This window comes from Mauremys reevesii, linkage group 6, assembly GCF_016161935.1.
Source record: "Mauremys reevesii isolate NIE-2019 linkage group 6, ASM1616193v1, whole genome shotgun sequence".
Classification (NCBI taxonomy): Eukaryota; Metazoa; Chordata; order Testudines; family Geoemydidae; genus Mauremys; species Mauremys reevesii.
Genome location: NC_052628.1, coordinates 43,480,638 through 43,498,462, shown reverse-complemented (window position 1 = coordinate 43,498,462; position 17,825 = coordinate 43,480,638). Strand labels below are relative to the sequence as shown.

The window sequence follows — 17,825 nt, the reverse complement described above, 5'->3', positions numbered from 1 at the left end:
TTGTAGGTCATATTGTCTCTGTGGTTGGACATATGGGGGCAGACCTTGATTGGTATTTCCCTGGTTTCCTTCTTTGTGCAGGTGCGTAAATGCATAAAGACTGAAGAGTTGCCCTGGAATCCTTTAGGACGTGAAGGGATTAGTCAGTCTTGGCCATGACCAACTGCTGGCACTCAAAGGGAGGATCCTTAACAGTAGATGGGACATTTTTGAGAAACCCAGAGAGGTGGCGTCATGAAGCCCGTCACATAACTTAAGCAGTGCTAATGGATCATGTGGCTGTGTCTGCCACATCCAATGAAGCTTACAAGACTGTCTGTGCGAGGTGGTGTTCTTTTTTGTTATCCGGGATACAGTCAATAAATTTGGACATCTTAGAAATCTTAGACATCATACTTTACGTGGTTATACTTGGCCATCAAAGCTTTGTAATTTGTGATTCTGAATTGCTTAGTTGCTGACAAACAGGCTTTGTGCCCAAAAAGGTCTAACTGTTTCCAGTCCTTTTGTATGGGGTGATTCTGGAGTGGTGGTGTCTTTATTCATGGCCTTTACCACCAAGGAATTTGGTGGGGGATGTGAGAACAAAAAATCCATAGCCTTAGAAGGGACGTAATACTTTTTGACTGCTCTTTTACAAGTGGGTGGTATTGTTGCAGGGGTCTGCCAGATTATCTTGGCTGGATCCACAAGTGCCTCATTTATAGGGAGCATAATATTTGATATTTAGGTCTGTAAAATATCCAAATGTTTAAGTTGAGACTCTACAACTTCTTCCAAGGGTATTTTGAGTGAGTCAGCAATTCTTTTAAAAGCTCCTGGAACTGTTTAAGGTCAAAGTGGTGGAGGCATGACTGCTTTGTCTGGAGAGGATGAAGAGAGATTGATTGGACGGGTGATTTCTTGTTCCAAAGCTTCCTTCTGTTCTTCAAAAGTTTCCTCTGGAGGCTGTACCTACTGAGGCTGATAAGGAGCACCTGTAGGTGCCAGAAGGCCTAGAGTACTGGTGGCTGTATGGAGGCCATGGATTCTAATAAGGCCAATGCGGTGGGAATGGCATTGGTGGTGGCATCCCTGGATGTCACTTGGCTGATACCCAGATTGCTCCGGTGGACCTGGTCTGGTGGTCGTGCAAATGGGTGAGGAGTGGTCCCCTTCTTCATCCTCATTGCTGGAAAAAAGAGGGGCTGATCTCAGTGGTGATCTAGATTGGCATGGTACTGAGCATGGAGTAACATCAATATGAAGAAGGGGAGATTCTGGTGTTGCATAGACTAGCAAGTCCTTGCGATGAAGAAATTGATGTGGTGCTGCAAGCCTCGATACAGAGGATGGTGTTGTAGACAGTACTGCTGTCGTAGCCGATGTCGCTGTGCTATGCACTTCGGGACCAGTAGATGGCACCATAGACTGTAGTGATGTTGAGCTTCTTGGTGCCAGATGTTTAAGAGGCTCCATCGGTAGTGAGAAGGAGGAGGAGGAGGAGGGCTTCTCTCTGTCACTCCTCTCAAAGCCAGCCTGCTTAAGGTCTTTGGCTTTCACAGTATCAGCAGTACCGTAAGATCATGTCGACTTGTAGGTGGCTCAACCACGCCGCAGTCGGTACCAAGTGTGTTGAATGAATCAGGGATTGCTTCTTTTTGGCTAGTTCCCTGGAATGGGAATTTGTTGCCTGCTTTTTTCCTCACCTTTTTTGAAGATTGATTTCCTCTGAGGGTGGCAGGGATGGTCTGTCGCAGATTCACCTAAAGTTGAGCACCCAAAGGGACATTCCTCAAAGAAGAATTTATCATTATGAGAAGGTTAAAAATGATCATCCTGCCATTTTTCACCTACTATGGATTTAAGATTTCAAATACACCATGCCCCTGACAAGGTCGGTGTGGTAACATATTTTACTGAACCAATTTATGTTGGTGGGAGACAAGTTTTTGAGCTTACACAGAGGTCCTTCAGGTCTTGAAGACTAGCTGTATGTAAGCTCAAAAGCTTTTCTCTCTCACCAACAGAAGTCAGTCCAATAAAATATATTACCCCACCCACCTTGTGTATCTAATATCCTGGGAACCAATGTGCCTACAACAACACTGCACAAAAGGATAAGGTGCACAGGGAAAAGAAGATGGGGCCAAGAAATCAGAGATTTGTTAATCAGGAAGGTGTCCTTATTTCATAGTGTAGTTCACCTCTGAAAAAAAGACTGAGCCTTAGATCACTTACTCTGGGATAGTGAGAAGATAAAAGAATCACCAGATTACACCTTCTCAAAAATAGTATCAGAATTACTTAGGTTTGAGAGTCGATCCTTGGTAGTTTTAAGCTAAGAAATTAGACATATGATTTAAAACAAAAAACAAACAAACTACTAAAGAAGGACCCCCTGACCACTTGCTCTTTGCCTGTTACAAAATTTAAAATAAAAGGTACGTTTGAAAGAGTGGTTTTCTTCAGCCAGATTAGAGGAGGCAATGAATCGAAGGAGGTGGAGACAAAAGCAAATATGTTTTACTGTAACTGAGCTTGATAAAGATCACCTTTTCCTTAATATCAACCTATAAATCTACTAACTCAAATTTGTAAAATAGGTTTCCAGTTTATTAAAATGAAAATTTGTTTGTTTTTTAAAAACAAAATAGCTGCCTGGAAAAGGCTTGAATTACACTAAACCGCTGGTAATTCCTCCTTTAATTGAGGAAAAAATTGCACAGAACACTACTTGACTCTCTTTACTCTTGGAGAGGTGTGAAGAAAAATTTCTGGAAAGTATTGGGATACATTCTTTTCTCAGTGCAGAGAATCAGTTCTCTTTCATGTCAGCTTATTATTTCAGAGTGTGGAACTGATAGGTTTCAACCACTTATATCAAGCATTGTGTAGAAAAGGAGTGGAGAGCCTGAGGGAGAAAGAAAGATGATAGACACCTACTTGACTTCCTCTTCACCTAACTGCTTCAGTATTTCCAACTTTTTCAATCTCTGCAGTTGCTCTACCTGAGGACCAATCGATTGGTACATGGCAGATCATTTCAGGAGGCAGAAGCAAAAGGTTATTTTGTCCTTTCTGGAAAATGGTTTGCTGCCTAGGAGTTTTATGATAATCTGAGACTGTAGGTTTTCTTCTTTGCCAGCTGGGGAGACAGAGCTAGTGCAAAGATTTAAGAGTGTAGATACTACTCTTGAGGGGGGAGAAGCAAAATTCATTACTAGTGCCCTCCCTTAATCCAGTCACTAGCTAATTCAATCCTCCCCTTAATTTTAGAATTAAGACATTTGTATTAAACACAATTCTTGCCCTTTATTTTGATAACTTTCATAAGGATGACTGGATAATGCAATCACTGCCCATAGAAAACTATCAGTTAACAGGCATTTTCTACACAACAGCTCAAAATTTTACTTGAAAAGAATATGAATTGCTTTGGATGTAAACACTGTCACATGGGCAGACAACTGGCAGAAAAATTATACATAAAATGGAACCCATTTGGAAAGTGGTGCCAGTTCAGTTCTGACAAAACAAGCATTGGTCAACCAACAAGGTTGGCTCAGCCTTGACATTACTGGCTGCACACACTCCTCCTCAGCTCTTTTTTTTTGTAGAATTATCTGTCATCCTTAGGTTTTCAGGCAGAGGGAAACTTGCACAATATGGGGCAAGAGCCCTCACTCAGCCCAACATATGATTTGGTTAAAAAAGTTAGCAATCTGATTAAAGAAAAGGCATTAGGATTAATTATGGAGATTTCCTTCAGTTTTGCAGAAGGCAGAAAGTCAGGAAAAATAAATGTCTGCGCCAAAACTAGAGACAGAAAAGAACTGGCAGGTTTCCCATTGAGAGTCAAGTCACTACCCCAGGCCTGAAAGGTCTGATACAGCCTCTTTCTGTAGAGCAGAGGAATGGTGAGCCCAACTACAAGAGAATTTCCCTCCAGCAATTGTTAATGTCAATTGTAGAATCTTCTTACTAAATGGGAGTTTCCATGTTAACGTATTCCAACTACGCAATTATTTTAAATCCTCAGCATAGAGAGCATAGTCTAGAATACGAAAAGGTATTTATATCTTTGACCCAGTGAAAATGAAACTCTTTAAAAAACAGAAGAAAAAAGAAAGCCGTAGCAAGGATTACAATAATTTCTCATCGATAAGCTTTTTTCAAAAAGGACATTAGAAAAAAACCCACAAAGCTGAAAGGAGCATGTTTAATATCACCTGCATGTCAGGAGTACTATTCTAGAGAACACAGATACAAATACAATAAGCTAGCCTTTAGAGGAGACTGATTTATGCTCATTAGTTAAACTCTCCAAATGCACAAACAAGTGTGTCAAACCCTTTACTAGCAACTTTACTGGCTTTTTATCTAGACAACTAGAACTACAGAATTCAGATTATTAAACAGAGGTCATCTATTCTTAGGAGAAAACCCAAGGGATTTTGAAAGCAATCAGACTGGAATGAAACTAAAAGTTCCATCTAATCTTATTTGTGTCTGTTTTATGAGGAGAGTCTGAAACTTTGTGTATTCAATCCAACATGAAATTTTAAAAAACAGAAAAAAATTAGATTAAAAACTACTACTTGAGCGATTAAAAACAGATAATTATTCCCCAAGTAATATTACTTAACATTAAACAAACATTGAAATGTTCAGACTAGTATCTTTCGTGTTTGAAGTCCCATTCCACAAAAAAACAGCTTCAGTAACTAAAAGTATAGTTAATTCTGGTCTTCCACATTTTAATTTTCAGGAATCTGTATCTTGATTAGTGAATCTGTTCCACTTTTAGTGGTGACTAGTGAAAACAAAAGGATTCTGCCTAATCCTAGCGAAACCATAAGAGAAACTCAAGTATGAGATTATGAGGAGCAGAACTTGTTGGATAAAGGACATGAACACCAGCTTCTCAAAGGGCTTGTCTCCTCATGAAAGTTAATCTGGAATAATTGAGGCTGTACTAGTGGATTAATTTCCAAAGTGAATTAAACTAATCTGGAATAAGACATTTTTATTCCAGAAAAAAAAAAAAAAGTATCCACACATGGAGTTAATCAGGAATAGCTTTTCCAGAATAACTCCCTATGCAGACTAGCCCTGATTGCCTATATTGCCTTATTTGCATATGGAGGAAACCTGCTCATGGATGCATCTGTAGCAAGTTGAATATAAATTCTGAGACAAGGCCCTTAGATTCTGTGGTGTTCCTGCGGAAATTCTGTAGTAACTTCAGATAAATTAAAATGGAGGGCTTTGGAATCTGGGGAGGCAGTTGGGATTGTGGGACAAGTAGTTGGATATTTCTGCTAAAATGATCAGCAAATAAATATTTAAAAAACTATTAACAACACACCTTTAGGTTTCAGAGTTATTACCCCATGGAGAGGAACCCAAGAACATCATGCCTCAGAGCTAATTCACGCTGTACATAGATTCAAATAGGTATTACTATGTAGGTTTACACTCTCAGTTCACATTTGTTTCTGCAACCATAAGGACTAGATTTCTTTTTTAAAAAAAGTGAACTTAGTTTCTGGACCACATGGCCACAGACCTATAGAATACACAGGGTCTTGCCTATTGGTCTGCATCGGTGGACTGGAGTGCAGAAGACTTATTATAAATCCTAGCATAGGAGGGTGGGTAGAGAGAGAGAGAGAGAGAGAGAGAGAGAGAAGAAACCAAGCAGCTTTGTTAACCCTAGTTTCAGGCTCTGTGGCGGAATAGGGTTCTGTACCTGCAGAAAAAAACAGTCTGTCTAAACCATTTAAAAAAAATCTTACAGCCATTGGGTTGGAAAAGAGAGGAGTTATCCACAGGAGAGTGAAATATAGCCACAAGGTATACTCCGATCAAGCTAATCGCCAATGCTTGATGTTTCAGGGACAGAACATAGTTCAGCAAATACTGAATAAAAGCAAGAATGGGCCCAGAAGGAAAATCTCTTCCATTTAGCCAGGTAAGCAGTTCTAGTTGATGGTTTCCAACTACTCAGCAACATATCCTGAACTTCTCTAGAGCAGGACTCCTCCACCAAAGTTAACCTTGAAGCCTCTACGGCAGGGGTCGGCAACCTATGGCACGCATGCCAAAGGCAGTACATGAGCTGCTTTTCGGTGGCACTCACACTGCCCGGGTCCTGGCCACTGGTCTGGGGGGCCTCTTCATTTTAATTTAAATTTTAAACGAAGCGTCTTAAACATTTTAAAAACCTTATTTACTTTATGTACAACAATAGTTTAGTTATATATTATAGACTTATAGAAAGAGACCTTCTAAAACATTAAAATGTATTACTGGCATGCGAAACCTTAAATTAGAATGAATAAATGAAGACACAGCACCCCACTTCTGAAAGGTTGCTGACCCCTGCTCTAGGGTGTCAGGTGAAGGGCCTGAAGAGTGGAGGAGGCAGGTGTGATTCTGTGAAACCAAGTATGTGTAAAGCGGGAGTGGGGATTGACAGAGGTCCGTTGAGCTGGGGGGGAAAAAAACCAAAGAAACAAAAAGTGTTGATGGGGCCATGCAGGGGTGATCAGTATAAGATGGCCTTGTCCTGCTTGATCTTGCACAGAACTCTGGTCAGAAAAGGGTTGGGAGGAAAAAAAAAGCATACAGCAGACCCTGACCATGGCTGTAGAAAAGCATCCAAGAACAAAACTGGTGACATTTTCTGTTGTCTTTTGTCGCTAAAAGATCCACTTGGGGAGATCCTCAGAGCTGGAAAATGGATCTTGCTATGTCTGGGTGAAGGGACCACTCCTGGTGATGAACAAACAATCTGCTCAGGCAATCTGTCAATGTGTTCTGAGCCCTTAGGACATGGACTGCTTTCAGAAGTAGAGTTGATGACGTAGAAGTCCCAAAATAGGATTGCTTCTCAGCAGAGTAGCGAGTACTGCATCCCTTCCCATTTATTTACATAAAACATGGCCGCTGTATTGTCAGTCAGCACTAAGAAGCCCCTTCCCCTGATGTAAGGCAGGAATGCCATGCAAGCTGATCAGATAGTCAATACATAAACATCGGGGAGTTTTAAGCTGAGATCTTGAGTAGACCAGAAAACTTGCATCTGCCAGGGTCCCAAGTGAGCCCTCCCACCCAGGTCTGAGGCATCCAAGACTAAGGTAAGATATTGTTGAAGTGGGGTGAAGGGAACTCCCTTGCAGACATTGGACATGTCTGTCCACCAATCTAGGGAGGATAAGATCCAATTTGGTACATGCACTTACCTGTCTATGTGGTGCCTTCTTAGTGAATACACATCAGCCAACACACTTGAAGGAGTCTGAAACTCAGCTTGGTGTTTTGTACTACAAAAAACACATGCTGCCATGTGCCCCAGCTGCCTTAAACAGTTTCTCATAGTGGTGAGATCACCCTTAAAGTCCAGAATGAGGTTTTGTATTACATGAAACCTACAGTAGTAAGGTCCTAGCCATTTTTTAGTCCAGGATCATTCCAAAAAATTCTATTTTCTGAACTGGAAACAGGACTGACTCATCTGTGTTGAGCAGCAGGCAGACAGCAAAGAAGGTGGCTGAGATTTTGTTTATGCTGGACAACATCTGTGTGCTGGACTGACTTCTTATCAGCGAGTCATCCAGGTAAGGGAAGACATGGACCTCTGACTTCTGAAGGAATGCCGCTACCCCTGCCATACACTTTGTAAATACATGCAGGGCAGCTTAGAGATGCAAGGAGAGCAGTGTGCACTGATAATGGAGACGGCTGACCGTGAATCTCAAATTTTCTGTGGCTCTGATGAATTGCCACATGAAGCAAGCATGCTATAAGTCAAGAGCAGCATACCAGTCCTCTGGCTCCACAGAAGGGATTATGGAGACTGAAGTGATCATCTGAAATGTCAATTTTTTAGGAACTTAGATCTAAAATAGTCCTGAGACACCCTTTTGCTTTTAGGATTAAGTAGCATCAGGAATAAAACCCCTTTCCCCTGAACAAAAGAGACCTCCTCTATAGCTCCTACAAGGAGAAGCAATTGCATCTCTGGCAGTAACACTGCCTCATGAGAAAGATCTCTGAAGAGTAACAGGGAAGAGAGAGAGGGGGAGGAATAAATTGGAATGTATATCAGACTTCCACCATGCTTAGGACCCACCCATCTGTTGTGATGTGGGCCCCAGTATGACAGAAGTGAGACAGGCGATTTGCAAAAATTGGGGAAGAAAAGGACGGCCCTCTTAGAGCTGGCAGTCTGCTCTTGACTAGCTCAAAGTGAGCTCTTGGAGGATGCCACCTGCCTTGAAGAACAGGCTGCTCCAGAAGTAGAAGGTGTTGGTAGGCAACTTTGTAACCTCTGTTAGGTCTCCTTAGCAGGTCCTGGGCTTGATAGGCAAATCCCTGAGAATGCTGTGACTGGTGATGATGGAATGCCTTTTATTTCACTGCAGGGGTGTGAATGCCCAGGGGTATCAGGGATACTCTAAAGCAGAAGTAGGCAACCTATGGCACGTGTGCCAAAGGCAGCACGTGAGCTGATTTTCAGTGGCACTCACACTGCCTGGGTCCTGGCCACCAGTCCAGGGGGCCTCTGTATTTTAATTTAATTTTAAATGAAGCTTCTTAAAAACATTTAAAAAAACCTTATTTACTTTACATACAACAATAGTTTAGTTATGAAAGAGACCGTCTAAAAACATTAAAATGCCTTACTGGCAAGCAAAACCTTAAATTAGAGTGAATAAATGAAGACTCGGCACACCACTTCTGAAAAGTTGCCAGCCCCTGCTCTAGAGACTTTGAGACTGTACAGAATCTCAGGGTTTTTTTTCCTGAGAAGAGCGATGGCCCTTCAAATGGGAGATCCTGGACCATTTGTTGCACCTCTAGAGGGAGGCCAGAACAGTGTAACCAAGACACAAGCCTCATTGTGATGGCAGAAACCATGCCAGGAGCTGCAAAATCTGCTTTGCCAAGACTTGCCTGTATGCTTATGTATAAATATTAAAGATAGAGCTAAATTCTCAAACTGTTTATTATAAATAGTTAATTCCAGTTCTTAATAACTATATAACTAAATAGAATTTTCTTGAAGTCTTTTAAATATGTAAATCCCATCCCACATATATTCTGGAACAGGTTTTTCACTACTAGAAGTATCTTGAAATTAAGGGACTAGTAGGACAAGCAAGCACATTCACTCTGCTCAGTATCCTAGTCTTTCAGAACTTAAAAATTCCTTGCACTCTGGAAATTGTCAGAGCTTTGAGTATATACCAAAAAAGAACACTAAAGCAGCTGTGTGAAGATGTCATCTGAGGAACCAAATTGCAGCCGTTTTCATAGTGTACTGAGACCCTTAAAAGGTATATCTACACAGCTTCTGGGTGCACATCTTGCAGCTTGGATCAAAAGACCTGTTATTTGGGCTCATACTAGTGTGCTAGAAACAGCAACATGGATTTTATGGCTTGGGCTGGAGCTCAGGCTCTGAAACTCTGAGTGGGCTTCAGAGCTTAATCTCAAACATCAAAGCAATGTCTCCACAGTTATTTTTAGCATGCTAGCCCAAGTTCCTCAAGCACAAGTCTGTCGACCTGGGCTGCAAGACTCGCTCCCAGAAGCCGTGCAGACATATCCACAGAGTGACGGAGGCCATTCATTTAAAAACTGTTGTCACTGGCTCCTCAGAAGACATCCTCAAAGTACTGCTTTACCATTTTCTTTACTGCAAGAGCTTCAAAAGGCTATTATTGTCAATTATGACAATTTCCAAAGAGTAGGTGAGAAAATTCCTTGACGCCCTCAAATCATCTGATGAATTGGGACACTGAGCATCAGGATTGCATTTACTGGTTCCAATTAGTGTCAATGAATCTTTAAAGAAACTATTCTTATTTCTATTTCAGTAGATCCTAAAAACCCCTATCAGTGATCAGAGGCAGTGAGATCATACTTCTTAAGGTGGTATGAGTAAATGGCTGTAATATCTTCCAAATTCTAAATATTTCTTTTATAACAACCTGGAAAGGAGAAAAACAGACACACACACACACAGTTGGACTTGTGCCTTTTATGATGAATAAAGGCAGCGAGAAGGGATTTTTGTTGTTTTTTAAATATTTTTTCTGCTTGTTTTTTGTTACATTAGACACTCAAGGTCTCATTTATTCTTCCATTTGTCCAGGAAGATTAAAGATAACTAGAGAACTGATAGGTTTATAATACAAGAGACAATGCAAGTGAAGCCTGATTAAGACTGAAAGAGATTTTAATTCACTGTTTAAAGTTGTGTGTGTGTGAGAGAGAGAGAGAGAGAGAGAGAGAGAGATCTATTGAAAAGCAAATACCTAAGAAATGCTTGGGAGAGAAAACCGTTAAAAATTCAACACATTCAGTTAGAAGATGAGAAAGCTCAGTCCACATTGAATATCCCAGAGGTGCCCACAAAACCAAACTCTGTATTCCTATTATTTCTAAAGTAAAAGCAAGAAGAAAAAAAATCTGCATTTTAAAAAACAAAACAAATCTGCAGGCCTTAATTCATAGGATTAAAAAAAAAAAAGGGGGGGGGGGAGTACATACCACTTTCCTCCCCTTTGCTGGTAACTTTATTCCATAGCTGTGAACACAAACCATTCCCTCCATTCTCTCCAACACACAAAATTCAGAAACATCACTATTAGGTAGGATATCACAAAAATATAGTGTGCCTATATACAGTTTGTCTGAGTCTCTCCTATAACTCTATAGCAACAGGTACATTGGTGCGTCCATTGCTGTGCACCCAGCTATTTCACTTTGTCTGAAGTTTGTCTGCACTCAGAGTAAAAAGCTTTCATCTGTGTATAATCACCCCCTACACACTGTAAATTGAAAACTGTGCTCAAATATTTTGGCCATGTCTACACCACCACTTAAATCGCTATGGGGTATGAAAAGCATCCCTTCCCCCCCTCCCCCCGAGCAACTTAGTTTCACTGGCATAAGTGCTCATGTGCACAGCGCTACGTCGGCAGGATAATTTCTCCTGCCAATACAGCTACCGCTGCTTGGTTTGGTGGTTTTATTATATTAACAGGAGAGCTCTCTTCTGTCAGCATAGAGAGGCTACACAAGCAATCTGACAGTGGCACAGCTGCATTGGTACAGCTGTGCTGCTGTAAGATCGCTAGCATAGACATGGCCTTAGTTTACCTAAACTATTCAGAAAGCAGAAGGCAAGAAAACCCTCCTCAGGCTCAACCCTGAGCATTCCTGCAAGGTACGGAGCACCCACAACTCAAAGATGAGGATGCTTATTTCACAGGAACACTCAGTACCTTGCAGGATTGAGCTCCTTATGAGTCAACAGTTCTGGAAAGAGCAACATATTTAAAAATGCAAAGAACCGTGTACATTTGTATACTGCCCTTTTATATTTAAGGTAACTTTTAGTATACTGTTCATATCACCTGAGTTTGGAAAAAGCTGTGTGAGATTCTTTTATTGAGTCACTTTCAAATTTTCTTTATAAGTTATAATGTTTTAAATATATATTTTTTTAATTTTTTAGGACAACATACCTGCTTTTTAATTCCATAATCATCACTTGCTGCAGCTTTCATTCTTTCAATTTTTTCTTCTTGCTGTTTTGCTTCTTTTTCGTACATAACTTTCTCTTTTACCAACCTGAAAAAGAATCAAATGATTTTATTCATACACTAATAAAGTGACATTAAGCTGTATGATTGGAAAATGACATCATACCCATCAAAAATAAAAATACAGCAACCCTTCAAGAGGCTGCTGTCTAGTTTTATAAAAGTTAAATTCTTGACCTTTTAACTAAGGATCTAAACCCAAGTGGATAATAGAAAGTATATCTACTTTAATTCTGGCTTTATATTAAATGGCATGGATTACTTAAACCAATATTCACTTAAAAAGATATTCTGCTACTCTGTTTCAAATACTAGACAAACAAAATGAAGTAGTAAATTCCTAGCTGCCACGTGCTTTATTGATAGAGGAGAAACACTTGTGGTCTGCAATGATGGATTCCAAGTCACTAAAGACAACTGCTCAGATTTCAAGTCACGTGGGTTTTGAGCAGAGATGTGTTACACAAGGCAAAGTGTATAATACGCTATGTTTGCATCTCAAAGATAACACTTTTTCAGAACAGTCCAAGAAACAATTTAAAAAAAATGATTACTAACCTGTTCTATAATTGTTCTATGTGATGCATTGCATGGCCATTCCACTTCAGGTGTGTGCACCAGAGTTGGAAATTTTTCCCTTAGCAGTATCTGCACATACACTCTCTGCTGACTCATATTGCTACGGGACGGTACAAAAGGGTGGAACCTGACTTCCCTCAGTCCCTTCTTACCTGAGAGACTCCTATACAGAGGGGAAGGAGGATGGTCATAGAATGGACATGTGCAACACATCTCCAAGACCAGTTAGAGCATAGTTAGTAACAGTTTTTTCTTCGAGTGATTGCACATGTCCATTCCCCTTCAGGTGACTCTCAACCAGTTCAAACCAGAGGTGGGTTTCAGAATCTACCTGCACAAGAACCGAAGGACTTCTTGTCCGAACCTGACATCATCTCTGGAATGCTGATGGCATAAAGAGTTGTAAATGTATTCACCAATGACCAAGCTGCAGCCCTACAACTGTCTGATATTGGCACTTGAGCTAAAATAAGGTGCAAAAGTTGCTTGAGATCTTGCCAGGTGTGCTACCATCCTGCTTGGTGGGGTTACATTAGCAATGTCATAACACATACATATGCAGGAAGAAATCCATGACAAGCTCCTTTGTGTTGAGACTGTAAGGCCGTTCATTCTGTTTGCAACTGCTACAAACAGTTGGTATGACTATCTAAACCAGTGGTCCCCAAACTTTTTCCCTTGTGCCCCCCCACACCTGTCTGTCCTATTCCCACCCCCCAGAGCTGGGCTGTGGTTCCAGGAGGGGGGAGACGCAGCAAGGGGGATGGTAGCTGGGGCCCCAGGCATGAGGTCAGCAGCCAGGACCAGAGCTGGGTGGCGCTCACTGCGCACCCCTGTGGGGGCTGGCCCAGACCCCAGCACTACCCCCCACCAAACATTCCTTGGCATGTCCCTGAGGGGCATGCCCCACAGTTTGGGGACCTCTGATCTCAACAATCTGGTTCTGTCCTAGTAAAAAGCTAATGCCCTTTTGACATCCAAGGCATGGAGTCTCTCCATCCTTTTGAGAATGGGGCTTAGGAAAGAAAATCAGTAAGTATATTCCTTGACTAAGGTGGAATTCCGACACTACTTTAGTCACAAATTTCAGATGTGGACACAGTAAACTTTGTCCTTATAAAAGATTGTGTAAGGAGGCCTCTACCAGCCCAAGGATCCGGGTCCCCAGATCACCATAGGACCACTTCTGGGTACCAGGAGTAGGATCCTCTGGAGGAAAAGGAGTGATGCCTTTATCCCTGGAGCGAGGGTAGACCTTAAAGCAGTGGTTCTCAACCTATTTACCACTGTGGGCCACATCCAATACTACCTGCCCTTGAGGATGTCACATGGGCCACAGCTGTGCGCCGATTGGGCCGTAGGTTGAAAACCACTGCCTCTGAAGAAAAATCAGAGTCATCTGACCAGAGATGCACTGTACCATAAGGTGTCGCAATTCGATGGTGTGTCTCCAGAAAGGTCAGTACCAGGGACAGTATACTGGTTTTGCCTCTGGAAGGCACCAGGTGAGGATGCAGTGGAGAATCTGAAGTCTGCCACGGAGCTGAGGGCTTGACCTTACTTGTAGGTATGTCAAAGTCTGAGGTTCAATCAGTACTGGACAACTTGTCTCCTATGCTGCTGGAGAATCTGGTACCAAGAGACTTAACAGGTCTTGCACAGCAGCATATACCTCTGGCATCATCAGTACCAAAAGGTTCTCTTGCTGCTGCCGCATTCAAGGGGTCAGAACCACAGCAGGTGTAGGCCTCAATGACAAAGGTACTGGTGCTAGAATCAAAAACCCTGAATGAGACAAAGTCAGTACCAGGGAGCACCTCTTTCCAGAGGTTACTCTGCCCTGCTCTCCAGTTTGCTTGCTGGTAGACAGTACTGGGTACCTCAGTCTTTTGGAAAAGGTTGGTGCCTTTGAGGCATGCTGTCTGTTGCTTCTTCCTCACTACCAGGAAAGGGGAAATGCTGCAATGTTCAGACGTTCACTAACTGGCGTAGAAGTACTCGGTGCTCACCCTGAGTGGGACAGTTCAGATGGTGGACACAAGGTGGCTCATGAGAAGAAGACAAAGCCTCACCTTCCTATCCTTTTTGATCCAGGACTTGAAATGTCCACAGATTTCACAGTGGTCCTAGATGTGACCCTCATGCAGCATTTGGAATGAGGGTTACTTATTGGCATAGACTTGCAGCCAATGCAAGGCTTAAAGCCTGGAGGCTGAGCATGCCTCAATACTGACAGTCAGCACCCAGAACAAGCACAAACTGACAATCTAAGAAAAACTAAATAAAATAACTAAAGGTCTGATTAACAACTGAGAAGTACACTAAGAATTCTTAGGAAAGACAGAACACTTGCAAAGCAAGCAAACACACACTGACTACTGATCATGGGCAGTCAGAGGGAACTGAGGAGAATCGGGGGCCACCCTTTATATCACTGCACAGCAGCATGAGGCAGCTGAAGACATGTGCCGCCCCAACAGGTACCTCTAAGGGGAAAAAAAAGTCTCCACTCTGGTGCACTGGGCATGCCCACACCTGAAGTGGGATGGACATGTTCAATTACTCAAAGAACTGTAATTACATAAGAATGGGTCAGACCAAAGGCCCATCTAGCCCAGTATCCTGTCTTCCGACAGTAACCAGTGCCAGGTGCCCCAGAGGGAATGAACAGAACAGGTAATCAAGTGATCCATCCCGTCACTCATTCCCAGCTTCTGGCAAACAGAGGCTAGGGACCCCATTCCTGCATAAAATGAGAATTTTAATGTAGATAATACTTTAAAAGACAGTGTAATCACCTCCTCTATTTAGCATAGGAGTTCAGACTCTGATAGCATGAACCATATATTAATACAGAGATGTCTTGCATACGACCTCCCTTCCCTGTGGTAATTACAGCAATGCTTTATATGGAAAACTAAATTAAGAAAGTATCATATTTTTATCTTCTTTTAATGCAAGTTGGTAGGTGCAAATTAGCAGGAGGAGCAAGCCCATGTGACCAGCCAATTCTTCAGTGCAAGAATCTCTTTTCTAGATCATAGTTATATTTCACACCACAGTACAGAAGTGAGTAGATGTAATTCCATACATCAAATCTGATCACAAAATAATATTACAAAGTCAACTTCCCAAACACAGCATCTCAATAGTATCAAGGTTCTTAAAATGTTTGCTCCAAAAGGGCCTTTTGCAAACTCAGAATCCCAGAACTAGTATGTATCATGGTATGTAGTGGACCCATAATTTAACCTTGATAACTAGCACCAGCATATGGGAAATTTTCTTAAAATCTGTTTTTTCAAAGGGAGACAACACACCCACTTTTTAGCCTTAACACTGGACCCAGATTTGGAAACTGGGTGCTCTTTGATATAATCCCCTTTTTCCAGCAAACCATTAAGATCACCTCAAGTAAATTCAAGTCTAACAACTATAGCACTAAAGATTCCAGTTTAATAGAATTCCTTCTAGTTTGCAATATGTTCTCGACATAAAATAACCCAGTGTGCTGCCAAAAACTATGTACCACAAACTCCCATTAGCACTAATAAATAAAGTAAAAGCTGGACTTATCTGGCTGGCCAGCTGGCTGATCAAAGCTGGCTATTATTGAGCAAATTCAGACACCAACTGCTCAGGTTTACTATATGATTCTATTATGATGACCAAACAAGAAGGATTTTTATGGATACTAGAGATCTGAACAACATGTATTAGGGCTTTTGCTGGTATAGAAATATCATAAAAACCCACACCTTTAACCAACATTAATGTACCAACCAAAACTTCCATTATAAACTTCACCTGTATTACTTTGTCAAAATAGTCACAGCTAAAAATCATGTTAGGGGAAAAGATGAAAGAATATAAACTGAATAGCCTGATAGGGTCACAAATACTTTGGAGTAGCAGTAAACTTTTCTAAGCACCAGTCCTGGACCTGGCATCAGCATCAAAAAGTACAATTTTATAAAGGACTGGATAACTTTCTGATCAGGATGGAATGCTTTAGGTCAAGGTAATAATATTCTTTTGTTTGTTAAGTTTCCTAAAAAAAAGTTAATTTTTCTGTTATTAACTGTGTAATTAACTGTGAGATAGTTGACTTTTGAATTACTGTACCCAAATTCTTATTTATAGGTTGTTTGATGTAAAATATTTAAACTTATTAAAATGAAATGTCTAAGCATTATTGTTACAATTAAACTCAACTGCACCGCTAAAACGAACACTTTAGAATTTGTTTGTATTAGCTAAAAAAGCTAAACTTAAGCTTGTTATATATGAAAATATAAGTGACAATCAACTAACATTTATATTCATAAACCAACTCTACAATCAGCGACTTTACAAACTATAGCCATACAAGCAAATAAAAAGGTTTGTTTCTCCAATCACATAAGCACAACTGAAAACCCCCTGGAAGCTCACTAAGGTGCAAGCTAAACACATCAGAAGCAGGGTTTGCTGGCCCTGTTGTAGGTAAAGCTCCTCTAGAGGAAATAAAAATAAGTTTAAAAACACCACATACACTTTGGAACTTGCTTACAAGTTTATATGTCACCAATATCAAAACACTGGTTTAAACTATGATAAACATTACTGCCTTATTATAAAAGGTAGAAGAAAGACTGGACTCAAGTTTTTCAGAATTTACACATTTTTGAACAGACTACTCAGTGTGATGAAAGTATTTTATAAGTTACAGCTATTGGGCTGGCAAGTACTTTGCGCCTTATTTACCCCATCTCATGAACTGTTGTAAGAAGATAAGCATGCCCACGTGTATGGCTGATGAAAGGATATTTACATATTAAAAATGTTCATACAATTACAGTGTACTATGCCAAAATACCAAAAGAATTTACTGTACTGCATACATACAGTTTGCACTTTTGAAAATAACCACCATTCAACCACCACTCCTTACAACCAAAAAGACAGGACCATACTTTAGGGCCCAGCTTAAGAAAAGGATACCAGCAAGATAAATATACGGTACTAAGCAACATTTTTCAAGCCTAGATACTCATGATGTTAGCTCCTAAATCTACATGTAGGTACCTAGTTCTGTTTAAGTACTAAACATAGATTTAAAAGTGGAACTATACGCACTCAGCTTTGAAAAATGTGGCCAAAGTATTTTAACCATTACCACTGTTGGTAACTCCTTAAATTACAATATTAAAACTGAAATAGCGATAATTTTTCATGACTGATATTTACCTTCTGCATTCCACTCACCTTGATTACCAAAGTTAGACTAACAATTTCACTTTCCGCCTCTCACGCACACTACTGATGTTTGCATTCACACCACAGAAAACTTTTGATTTCAGACATTTCTCTTAGTGGACTGTGCTAAAGTATCATTAAGCCATTTCTAGTTACGTATGTAACCTGTCCTATTTTTTTCCCTCTTAACCCCATTTTTTAAAAGGGTGGAGCATACCCTAATTTATCAGCATTTTCTCAAAAACAAAAAATATTTGGTTATGGCACACAAAAGTAGTCAAAACTAAATACTGTGCTTTGGAGACCTCTAACCAAAAACGTCAGCAGAACTAATTGCGAACAAAATTATTGCCCTGATAATGCTCCCCCTTCCTCCCTGCACTTCCTGTCTCTGCATGTTTCATC

At 40.8% G+C, this 17,825-nt stretch overlaps 1 protein-coding gene across 1 annotated transcript in view; it reads right to left on the bottom strand.

Moving 5' to 3' along the window:
• Positions 1-17,825, bottom strand: part of TBCA (tubulin folding cofactor A) — a 52,437-nt gene that overhangs the window by 7,526 nt on the left and 27,086 nt on the right. The window contains exon 2 of the mRNA XM_039542838.1: positions 11,526-11,631. Coding sequence (XP_039398772.1) covers positions 11,526-11,631 — 106 coding nt within the window. The remainder of the gene's footprint in view (positions 1-11,525; positions 11,632-17,825) is intronic.